The sequence below is a fragment of the Manis javanica genome, chromosome 7, assembly GCF_040802235.1.
Source record: "Manis javanica isolate MJ-LG chromosome 7, MJ_LKY, whole genome shotgun sequence".
NCBI classification, from domain to species: Eukaryota; Metazoa; Chordata; class Mammalia; order Pholidota; family Manidae; genus Manis; species Manis javanica.
In genome coordinates this window covers 84,037,958-84,050,069 of record NC_133162.1, presented here as the reverse complement: position 1 = coordinate 84,050,069, position 12,112 = coordinate 84,037,958, and the positions used below count along the sequence as shown (strand labels likewise).

The window sequence follows — 12,112 nt, the reverse complement described above, 5'->3', positions numbered from 1 at the left end:
TCACTATGTTAAGAAATAGCATGCCTTCTAAGTTTCAGGCAATGTGCAAAAGTGTAGTAAGACAGAATGTCATATCTAAAAGAGCTTAAAATATGCTGCAATATCTACATGACCCTTGTGTTATATTCATTGCAATTTATTCAAGCTCATATTCACAGTGCCAACAATAGTACCTGATGCATTGACATTAATATTTCTTAAATGAGATAAAAATAGTGACATAGGGCGGATGAAGTCTAAATTGTATTCAAGGCCAATTAGCCAGCAATTAAAGAGTATTTTAAGGTTTAGCATGATTGTCCTGTATTAAGGAAATGACATTTGTCTTGTGTTTTTTCTCTACCTGGAAGCACCAGATAGATTAAAATTTCCATTTTTCTTTGGACTTGAGAATGGCACTTTGAGATATCTGATAGCAGGTGCCGATTTTGTGATTCACTGTTTTCTTTTTTTTGAAAAGAAACTTTGTATTATTTGATTTCAAGATCAATGCAACTTCATTATTAAAATTGTAGTTAGTAAAAGAAAAAAGGTGGAAACTACTTTAGAAGTCAGCCATTTTAGTGTATAACTTTTAAAAAATGTTTCTTTGAATATATTTATGACATTAGATGCACATGAAACCTTTCACACACCCATGTGCACACATGTGCAGTGCTTTGTGTTTGCATGCCCTGCAGACCCACCTCCGCTGAGACATCAATTGATCCAAATTCCAATTTCAGAGGCTGAGATGGGCTCAAGGCTTCCTTTTGGGGGTTATTTTGATATACTTTTTTATTTTTATTTTTATTTTCATGCTACTTCTTTATCCTCTATTTTTTTTCCCTAAGTAACATAATATCTTGGCTGCAGAACATTACCTCCTCAGAGGTTCATATAAACTGCCGTTCTTATTGTTTGTGATTTTTAAAATAGAAGTTATTTGAATTTATTATGTTATTGCTGTGGCTTCAGAGGGTCCTTGTGAAGGAGCCTATCACAGAGCCTGTCTGATGCTTTTTTCCTCCTTGTTGCATTCATCTTCCCTGCTGTTTTGGAGTAAGACAATTTCCCCTTTCGACTCAGGGAGAGCAGCCCCAACCCTGATCAGCGCTCCTCAGGGTCTCTGTTTTTATCCCAGGTACTTTCAGAACACAGTTCCAAGGAGTCAGCTGTCCTTTTCTAAGAAATATTCTAAAAAGCACAGTTTCTCCATGCTATGCATATACTTACACTGAATATATACATTTACTTCACAAAAATGGGATCATACTCTTGATATTCTGTATAGCATTTGTTTTCACTGGCTTCTGTATCGCAGGCTTCTCTTCTTGACAGTAACTATAGTCCTTCATCCCATTGCAGTGGGTGCCTACTACCCACTGAAGGGAGGTGCCAGCTTTTATTTAGCCCACACTTGGGCTGTTTCTAATATTTTGCTGTTTAAATAGGGTTGTGATTAGCTTCCGTGTCCGTATAATTTTCCATCACTTTAGAAACTCACTTTTTTCTTCTTAACTAGCATGCTGTATTATTTCACAGACTCCATTCATCTGGAGAACATTCTATACACATGCACACGTGTACACACACACACACACATTGGCAATGTTCAGGAGGCATTCTGTTTTACCAAGTTTAAATCTGTTTTTCATTAGAAATAAATACATTTTCACACTCTATTGACATCAGCATATGTTTCAGCTTTGACTTAGTAACAGATTTCCTAACACACCTCTGTCTCATTGGAGGAATGAGCCCTCCTCACTTGAGTTGAGGTTGCTAAAATACTGCTGAATGTGATTTGTAAATGCAATCTTTAAAGGTTTTGGGACTTATATTCATAGGTAAGAGTCCCCTTTAGATTTCTTGTATGTATCCTCTGTTAGGCATTGGTATCAAAGTTGTACTGTCTTTGTAAAATAAGTAGGGAGGTTTCCTTGGTTTCTTTATTTGGAATAGTTTAGTCTAGAAATAACCTATTTCTTTCAAAGAAAAAAGCTTTTGGTCTTTGACATGCTTCCAATATTATTTATGTTCTGTGATTCTATTTAGATTGCCTCCTTTGGGTCAGTTTTGGTGAAAAAATATATTTGGAGGTTTTTCTTTTTCCTTGATGTCCAAACATTCTGGTGCAGAGATTTATAAAGTGGCTGTATTTTTTAATTCCTCTTTATTCTTAATTTTGTCTTTTTTCTCTTTTCTTCTTGGCTAAAGTAGTTGGTTCTGATAACATGGGTGGACCTAGAGGATACAGTGCTAAGTGAAGTAAGTCAGAGAAAGAAATTCCATATGATTTCACTTATATGTGGAATGTAAAGAATAAAACAAATGAAACAGAAATAGACTCATAAACGCAGAGAACAGACTAGTGAAAGTCTTGATTCTGATAATCAATCCTACTACTTTATTACATTAATTTATTGCTAATGTATTAATTTCTACTTTTATTGCTATTTACTTCTTTTTCCTATTTCATTTGTATTTATTTGATGATCTTTCCTATATTTTGGAAGGACTGTTTAGTTAATATTTTCACCCTCATGCTTAGAAATTAAAGTGTTTAGTTTTTTTCCTGAGTAACATTTTGACCACCTATCATTGGATGGATTAGGTAGCATTCCTATTTTTTATATTTATTAGATAGCCTGTAATTGTGGTATTATTCCCTACTGACTCAAAATTAGGAGAGAATTTAAAATTTTAAGTGTGTGGGTTTTATTTTTATTCTGCTTTTCTTACTAATTTGTAGTTTATTACATGGTCGTCAGAGAATGTGGTATATGCCATTTCTGCTTATAGTAAATTTTGTTTTCTTCTTGGCTTACTATATGATTTCCCTAAATGTCTCATGGTTTATTAAAAAGGTTTATTCTTGCATTAATAGTTTCTTCAAGAATCACCTTGTCTCTAACACTTGACCCCTAGAAAACATTGAGTATCTTTAATTTTAAAGACCAGAAGTAAAATTGAAAGAATGAGTTGAATTCTAAACAAATGAGACTCTGTAAAGATGCAAAAACTTCACCATATTCTCTCCCCCAGTGGCTATTGTTCTGTCAGGAACGTGTATTCTTATACAGTAAAATTATAAGCCCCACTGAGCATACAGTATTTCTCATCTCTCTGCTACACCTCATCCTTGACACTTGCCCCTGGCACTCATCACTCATATGTGGGTAGCTGGTTGCTGGCTCTTGTTGGAGTTGCTGGTCCCAGAGCTGGAGGAGAAGGCTAAGTAATTGCATTATCTTTTAATCTTTATACAAAGGTAATGGGGGCTCTGTACACAGAAGAGCTCTTCTCATACAGTTGTAAGAATAGATACCTTCCTGTCTTCTCTGTCATTGTTTCTTACTCTCAGGTCAGATAGCAACTTTTTTTTTGGAAAGAAGGAACATGGAGCAAGTCTTCAAGATGAATTACATTCTGCCACCATGGGAATGCTCTGTCTTGCTCTTAGTGAGGAGAGAAACAGGCAATATCCTCAAACTTTAGTTCTTTCTGCTTCCTTGTGCTCCCAGATTTTATTTATGTTTTTTAATTGATGTAAAATATTATGTTAGTTTTGGGTGTACAATGTAGTGATTTGACAGTTATATTACTAAATGCTCACCATGAGAAGTATAGTTATGTCCATCACCATACAAGATATTAAAATATTACTGACTATATTCTCTATGCTGGTACTTTTTATCCCATGACTTGCTTATTTTATAATTGGAAGTTTGTCTCTCTTTATCCCCTTCACCTACTTCACCTACCTCTTCACTCCCCTCCTGATGACAATCACTAGTCTGTTCTCTGTTTATGAGTCTATTTCTATTTCATTTGTTTTATTCTTTAGATTTCACATATAAGTGAAATCATATGGTATTTTTCTTCCTCTGACTTACTTCACTTAGCACAGTATCCTCTAGGTCCACCCATATTGTTACAGAAAACAAAATTTCATTCTTTTTTATGGCTGAGTAATATTCCCTTGTGTATTTGTGCCACATCTTTATTCATTTGACCATCTATCTGAGGATACTTAGGTTGCTTCCATATCTTGACTATTGTACATAATGCAGCAATAAACTTAGGGGTGCATATATCTTTTTGACTCAGGGATTTTGTTTTCTTCCAATAATAAATTCCTAGAAGTGGAATTACTGGGTTATATGGTATTTCTATTTTTATTTTTTTGAGAAACCTCCATATTGCTTTCCATAGTAGCTGCACCAATTTACATTTCCATTGACAGTGTTGTAGGGCTCTCTGTCCCCACATCCTCACCAGTACTTGATATATTTGTCTTGTTGATATTAGCTATTGTGACTGGTGTTATGTGATACCTCATTGTGGTTTTGATCTGCATTTCCCTGATGATTAGCAATGCTGAGCATCTTTTCATGTGTCTGTTGGCCATCTGTTTGTTTTCTTTGGGAAAATGTCTATTCAGGTCCTCTGCCCATTTTTAATCAGATTATTTATTTCTTTGGTGTCCAATTTTATGAGTTCTTTATATATTTTAGCACTGCCATGTTTTAAATAGTGATTTTTTTATCTTGTGGCAACATCTTTTTGCTATTAAATACCATAATATGTAAAAGTCTTGCCAACTCTTTGTAAAGGATTATACAGTTCCTGAGCAGTCTCATGGATATATAAGAGTAGTGTTTACATGAAATATTTACCAATTTGCTTTGAAATAATTGAATAATTTTGAAGCATTCAAAGTTTTAAGTTGAGTATATAAATTGGGTTGAAAAGATCATACAGGTTATATAGGCATTTCATAGAAGTGTAAGAAGCATTACGTTAAGCAAAGTTAGGATAGATGACTTCACTGCAGATGTTCTCAGAGTCTTTTGTGAATCTCTAAAGAGATGGAAGAGATACAAGGTAAAGAAAAGAAGTTTTCAAACTTATTAGCCATCTGCCCTCCCACTCTTTTTTCCAGGCAACATTTAATTATATCTCTCCTTATACCTCTATAGTTACTAGTTGTATCTCCTAGTATTTTGTCCTACATTTTCAGGAAAACTGATGTGCTCTTCTTCATTATGTAGGTGAGAAGATTGAGCTCTAGGGAAATTAAATAATTTAGTTTAACTGCTAATTAAAAGCAATGAGTATCAGAACCCAAGTGAGGAAGCTCCAGGACACTGTTTTATCCATTATCCTTTATTATTACTTCTCAATATGAAATGTTACTTTTTCAAAATTTATCCTTTCTAATGAGTAGTGTTTTTTTAGTCCCCATTAATAAATAAGTTTTTTAAAAATGTCTCAAATTTGTATATGACTGTGTGTGTATGTATTTGAATATGTTTTCAGTATAAAGTAAATGTATTTTGTTCTTGATACAACATTTTAGGACTCCTGTTAGCTTTACCTGGCATTTTGAACTGGAAAATCACATAACTGTGCAATCTGCTTTTTCTTTTGCAGCGGCTTTAATTAGAGGAAATCGTAAAAACTGTGCTCAATTTTCTGGCTCCCTTGACTGGTTAATCAGCCGATTGGAAAGACTGGAAGCTTCTTCTGGTATGTTTTCCAGATATATCTTTATTACGTTATTCCTGTTTTCTTCTCTTTTATGGCCTTTAAGAACATAAAAACACACTCTGAGGGTAAGTGCAATATAAATGTTTTCCTTTTAATGGGTTAAATTTTGTAGTTATTGATGAAATCATTGAAATTTTATTCATTACTTCTGAAAAGTAATCTGACAATATCTTGTTAATTCACATTTAAAAAAGAATGATGTGCCAGAATTCCCATTCCTTTTCAAATCAGTTACTCTAAATGTACTATATAAACAAAAAGGATTGGTTTGGAATGCCCATTTTGAACTCATGTTCAAATGATTGGACAGATTTGGAAACAAAATTAGTTTTCCAAATCACACAGCACACTATTTTATTTTAAAGCGTAACTCTGGGGAGAGGAAATCCCAGGGCAAAATACCTCTAAAACCGAAACCAGTCAAAGGGAGAAATAAAATTTAAAACCCGTTTATTGCTTACAAACTGCAATCCGGCCGTCTCTTTCCTGCTGGGGCAGTGGCAAGCAACACCTCCCCCTAACCTGTCAGGTCAGATAAGCCCTTGGTTTCCCAGATAATTACCCATTGATATGGAGATGAACTTTCTCCACTCCTGAGGAACACCTGTTGATATGCAAATGCACTAAAGCCAGGTGAAATATTCTGGAAATATTACAATTTTACCCACAAAAGGAATTTAGTAGATACTAATAAACAGTATCATAGTAAAATAGTTGTAGGCAGTAAACTTGATACATCTGTTTCTAACGAGTGTGTTAATTTTATTTTGGTGTTGTGGAGACTTACAAGTGATTACCAGGCCTACCGAAGGCTTCAGCTCTATAGATGGTCTCAGCAACACCCCCAAATGAATCTACTGCCTCTCCATATGTTGGCAAAGTATGTTATTAGACTACTTTGGCAGTACTAAAGCCGTTTATGTTTTTTATTTTTCATCCCTATCTCCTACACTATTAATGAGCTCCTTGAAGGCAGGGGCATGTGTTCATCCATCTTGGGCCTATCACACCTGACTGGCACTCCTGGGTGCTTAATCATACTGGTTAAATGAATGAATGAATCAATGTTTAAATTCACTTAAGAAATCCCTACCCATAGAAAAAGAATTACATAACTTTTGCATGAGGAAGACCCCCTCAGGGACAGATTTGTTGAAATTGAGTGAAGAGAGATAGAAGAACAGATGGTTGTGGTCAAAGAGGGTAATTTAAAGTGATGGAGCAAAATTTCAGATTTTAAGATGTAGAGAAATTTAAGGCACAGTGAATTGAAAGGCACTGCTGGATTGTTGGGTGGCAGAAATAGAAGAGAGAGGAATAATATTGAGATGAAAAGATTTAAGAATTATAAGATGAGGTTTTTTGGGCTATTATAACATCAATGATATGACTTTAAATCAATACAGAATATATTGAATAAGGAGAGAACTGAATAATTACTAGGAGGAAGTGGTTGAATTAGTGGTGCAAGATGATGGCAGAAATTGTAAAAATGGATAATTTTTTGGGTCAGAGTGTCCAGAATTGTTGGCAAACTCCACTAGATGCAAAGAGAGAGGAGGAGAGCAATCTTTACGGCTTCACTTATAAAGAAAAGTACAGGAAAAATGCTTAAAGGAAAGAAGAGAGGGAGAGGACAGAACAGATCCAAGCATCCTTTAAGCTCAGCTAGGTATAGTCCAGTGTTTATGTTCTTCAGTTTAGCCAGGTATATATATAGGCATGGTTCAATTGGATACAAATGACTATTTGATATTATCTTTTCCCAATCCAGCTACTGGTCGCAGGCATTTCTACTTAAAATATAAGCCCTATGTACAGAGAAAGCATTAATGTTAGGTTAAGCATTCTCTAAGGACCCTTTAGAGAAAGGAGATTGAGGCATGGAACATTTAAATTACTGAGTTGAAGTGCTAGAATTAATTGTTATAATCAAAATGAAAATACAGCTCCCTTATATAGGCTTGAAATACGTTCACTATACTTTGTAGCTGCTTAATCTTTAAGCACTCAAGGATTTGATATTCTCTACATTAATGCTTTTACATTAATGTAATGTCGTTACATTAATGCTTTTAGTGAACTGCTTTTTTTCATGGAAGAAGTAGAATGTTGTTTAGTTTTTAGAGACAGGAACAATAATGATAATCATTTATATACACATACATAAATAATATAAATTATATTTCATTATACTTTATGGTTTACTGAATGCTCATGTATGCATCATCTTATTTCTCTCTGTCTGGATGGGATTGCTGAGCACACCCTCTCCTCAGCTTGTCAGTCTCCCAGCTGCATTTTTGGTCTCTGTGTCTGTGTATGAGCAGCAGAGCAGAGCCAGGCAGTCTATGAGCTCTACATTTCTTTCAGAACAGGTCAGCAGACAAACATCAAAGTGAATTTGTGCAAGCTTAAATAGAAATCTGATGAATACTTGAGAAGGGTCAGCAAAAGAATGAGTTGCTGAAACAGCTTAGGTTAGGTTGGGTTCCATCAGAAGCAGACCTTGAGAAAAGTATTGGAGGGCAAGTTCATTTAGGAAGTGAGTGGACATGAGTCAAGGTAGAGAAGTGGCCGGAGAGGGTGTTGTGACCCTTGCTTTTTCCTTGGAGAACTCCGTGAAGTTGTGTAGAACATGTACTTGGAGTTATGCCACCTGAGGGATGAGGGAGTGGGGTGTTTGTGACCAAGTTCTCTTTGTCGCTGGATGGTGCTGCTCCCATGGGGCATTAATTCTGTAGCTCTTCCACTTGCCGTTGTGGTCAGAGCAAATCTTTAAGCAAAGAAATGCAGGAGCCTGTAGTTCAAATGTCATTGGAAGGAGAGGATAAGGGTTTGAGTAGATCCCTGGTAGTATCTGCTACCCAGCCAACTACTGTTTATCTCATTATATTACAGAAAGGCTCAGAAAGGGCAGCTGAACAGATTTTTTTTTCCTTTTACCCATCCTGCATCATCTAAATTTGTCTAAGATCACTAGTGCAGAAGGCTTTATTAGAGTATCTGGTCAGTTTAGAAGAACAACCATGATAAATTTCTTTGGTTAGGAGCAAGATAAATTAGGCATTGTCCCAGGCTTCCTGTGTGACTGTCTCTGAGCCAGATTTAATTGAAAAGACAGAAGATTTGTATGAGCACTTACAGTTGGTTGAGTTGATGTATTTCTGAAGGCTGTGTTTTTCTTTATGATGTTTTCAGTACTTGAAATGCTACTTGGGCATTTCAAGGGATATCTGACTAAACACAATCAGCTCATCAGGAGGCTTCTTACGTTTCTGAGTTTTTATTTTTTATAGTTTATTCTTCGGATATTTTTGCAATGATGAAAGTGACCTTTTTTGGAATTCCTGACAGCTCCTCCCCACTCTTAGTAACTGCGACAAACAAAGTCCCCTCTAGGTTTAAGCAGAATAAGGAGTCTTTGAGAGGTCTTGAATTGCCCAAGCTTTGCATCCACACAAACTACAACTTTTGGTACCTGGAAATATGATAAAGCTTCCAAAGATATAACAGCTATTTTTTTGTAAAGCATAAGCTCATCACTTTTTAAAGGGAAAAATGTATAACCTGTGGAATATGTCTTAGAATCTTGTGTGCCAGAATCTTCTTCCTTAATGTTGACTTAGATATGAACAATTGAGCTACAAAGACTATGAGCTCACGATATTGTATGAGATCCATTGTTAGTAATGCAGAAATCATACTAACCTTTTGAGTGATACCAGAAAGTCAAGTAATGCTAGCAGTACCAGAGCAGAGAGTTTTGCAGGAGATATAACCTTGGAGAATGAAACTTTAGCTGTGGATTTAAAACTTTTGATTTTGCAGAAAGCCAGCTATGGTATACACAGGTGATGATGCAACCCAAACTTTAGTAAAATATTAGATCAGAATGATGATAGCATTGAAGACTTTTTAAAGAATTATTTTTGGGGTCAGTATCTGTTTGACCCTGCTACTCCATGCTACCATAATCATTCACCTGCTTCCATATGTTTAGCTATAGCATATTATAGTGATTAGTGTTTTTAGTAATGATCCTGGGTCCTCAGGATATGTAAATTATGTTTAATGCTGATGGATCACTTAAGAAGATAGGGAAAACAGCATACAAATGTTGGAAATACTATATTAACAATTTAAGCCTATTAATTGTCAAAAATTACTCAATTTTGAATGTTGCTAAGAAAGTCACCACACAGCCACACTGCTCTATTCTTTTTTTATTCTTTTATTTTTTTTATTTTTACTATTTTTATTTTGGTATCATTAATCTATAATTACATGAAGGACGTTATGCTTACTAGGCTCCCCCCTTCACCAAGTCCCCCCCACATCCCCATTCACAGTCAATGTCCATCAACATAGTAAGATGCTGTAAAATCACTACTTGCCACCAAGTTCACAGTCACTGTCCTTCAACAAAGTAAGACGCTGTAGAATCACTACTTGTCTTCTCTGTGTTGCCAGTCCTCCACATAACCCCCCAACACTATACATGCTAATCATAATGCCTCCTTTCTTTTCTTCCCACCCTTATCCCTCCCTTCCCACCTGTCCTCCCCAGTCCCTTTCCCTTTGGTAACTATTAGACCACTCTTGGGTTCTGTGCTTCTGCTGCTGTTTTGTTCCTTCAGTTTTCTTTTGTTCTTATACTCCACATATGAGTGAAATCATTCGGTACTTGTCTTTCTCCGCCTGGCTTATTTCACTGATCATAATACTCTCTAGCTTTATCCATGCTGTTGCGAATGGTAGGATTTGTTTTATTCTTATGGCTGAGTAATATTCCATTGCGTATATGTAACACATCTTCTTTATCCATTCATCTACTGATGGACATTTAGGTTGCTTCCATATCTTGGCTATTGTAAATAGTGCAGCGATAAACATGGGGTGCATCTGTCTTTCTCAAACTTGATTGCTGCATTCTTAGGGTAAATGCCTAGAAGTGGAATTCCTGGGTCAAATGGTATCTCTATTTTGAGCATTTTGAGGAACCTCCATACTGCTTTCCATAATGGTTGAACTAATTTACATTCCCACCAGCAACACTGCTCTATTCTTTCTCAACAAAGAATTAAACTATAGTTGGAAAGAAAAAAGGGCAGAATGAGGAATCTGGATTTGGAGGACCTCCCTTTTTTGATAATATTTTACCAGCAATGTGAAAAGTGAACAAAAGATGTCCTTCAAGGTAATGTCCGAATGAAACAGAACATTCCTTTCTGAATGAAAAAAATGACCAGAATTGCTGGTTTATCTGAAACCTTTATTCTTTTCAGAATGCTTTTCTAAAAGCCTGTGTATGGGCTAGATGAAATATTACATTTCTAGAAAATGGTTCTTGTGAGGGAAAAAACCTATCTCATGTTTGATAAAAACTTAGTGCTTTGTGACATAGAGATGATTGATTTTATAATCATTTCCCATAGTTACCCATTTAACCATATTAGGCATTTCTAGCATCAGGCATTGAAGTTTGAAGGAAACCAGAGGTGACTGGGCCAAGAGCATCCTTGGCTTCTGTAGACAGATGGAATCCGGCAGGCCTTGTTGCAGCAGGCGCCTCTCCAGATTGTGCAGTGAATTTTCAAGGCTTTTGGTTCAAGTGGTGCGTGACTAAATAGGAATTTCAAATTGACACACTGGCATTCAACTTATCTGTCCATTTGTCACAGCTGCTTTACATTCTAGGTCTGTCTGCATGACGGCTGTGTCTCAGTCGTACGTTTTGGTGGCTCTCTGCTTGTACTGGTCAGTGGATTTAGGTTCTGAGTGCTGAGTGCCTCAGCTTCTCTGATGGGTCCTCTAGGGGGAAGGGCCTAAGCCAGACTCAATCTGTGCCACCCCCATCTGTGTCAGCAGACGTGGAAAACGAGCCTCAAGCGGCACCTAATTCCTGCTGCTCACACCATTGTCGCCCGCATGGGAGGGAGTCCAGCCAGGGCTTCCTGCTTCAGAGAAGGGGCTAATTTGGCCAAGGCTGTCACCCCAGGCTCTAATTAAGCAGCCTCCCAAGGGTTTGGCTGAGGATGGTGTAACAAAGTGAATGTCAAGGGCAGGTGGTCCATTGGCCCCGCTCTTGGCCTCTCCGCGACCTCGGAAGGCCCTGGAGCTCTCCTGTCATACTCCACAGGGTCCGGAGCCTGGGCCACTGCTGCTGATTTTGAGCAAACACTTGTCCTAATGAGACAGGGACCGTGGGTGTAGTCAGAGTAGGGTGAGGGCCTCCAGAAAAAGCAAGGCAGGATATTTGCAGCCAGAGCAATGTAACTACATGCAAGGAAACCCCCTACTAAAACTCTGTGTGAAACATTCAGCTCTAGAGTCATTCTTCAGTGAGATCAGTTAATATTCCCCAGATAAAGAAGAGTAGCACATGTTTTTATTATGATAAACATTTGTAATCATGTGTAAGATTCACCTTAGCATGCTAAAAGGCCCAAGCCTATGTGCTGTCTTTCCTCCTTCAGATCTGATGAGGTGATTTTGCAAACTTGGCAACTAATTTAGCAAGAAAGCCCAGGCATAAACAACACAGTATAAGGCAAGAAGGATTCCACCTTAAAGA

General features: G+C 36.8%; 1 protein-coding gene across 5 annotated transcripts in view; it reads left to right on the top strand.

The window, feature by feature from the left end:
* Positions 1–12,112, top strand: part of RYR2 (ryanodine receptor 2) — an 894,209-nt gene that overhangs the window by 485,889 nt on the left and 396,208 nt on the right. For all 5 annotated transcript variants that reach the window (XM_073241246.1, XM_073241245.1, XM_073241243.1 and 2 more), the window contains exon 17: positions 5,419–5,514. In XM_073241246.1, the coding sequence (XP_073097347.1) occupies positions 5,419–5,514 (96 nt within the window). The remainder of the gene's footprint in view (positions 1–5,418; positions 5,515–12,112) is intronic.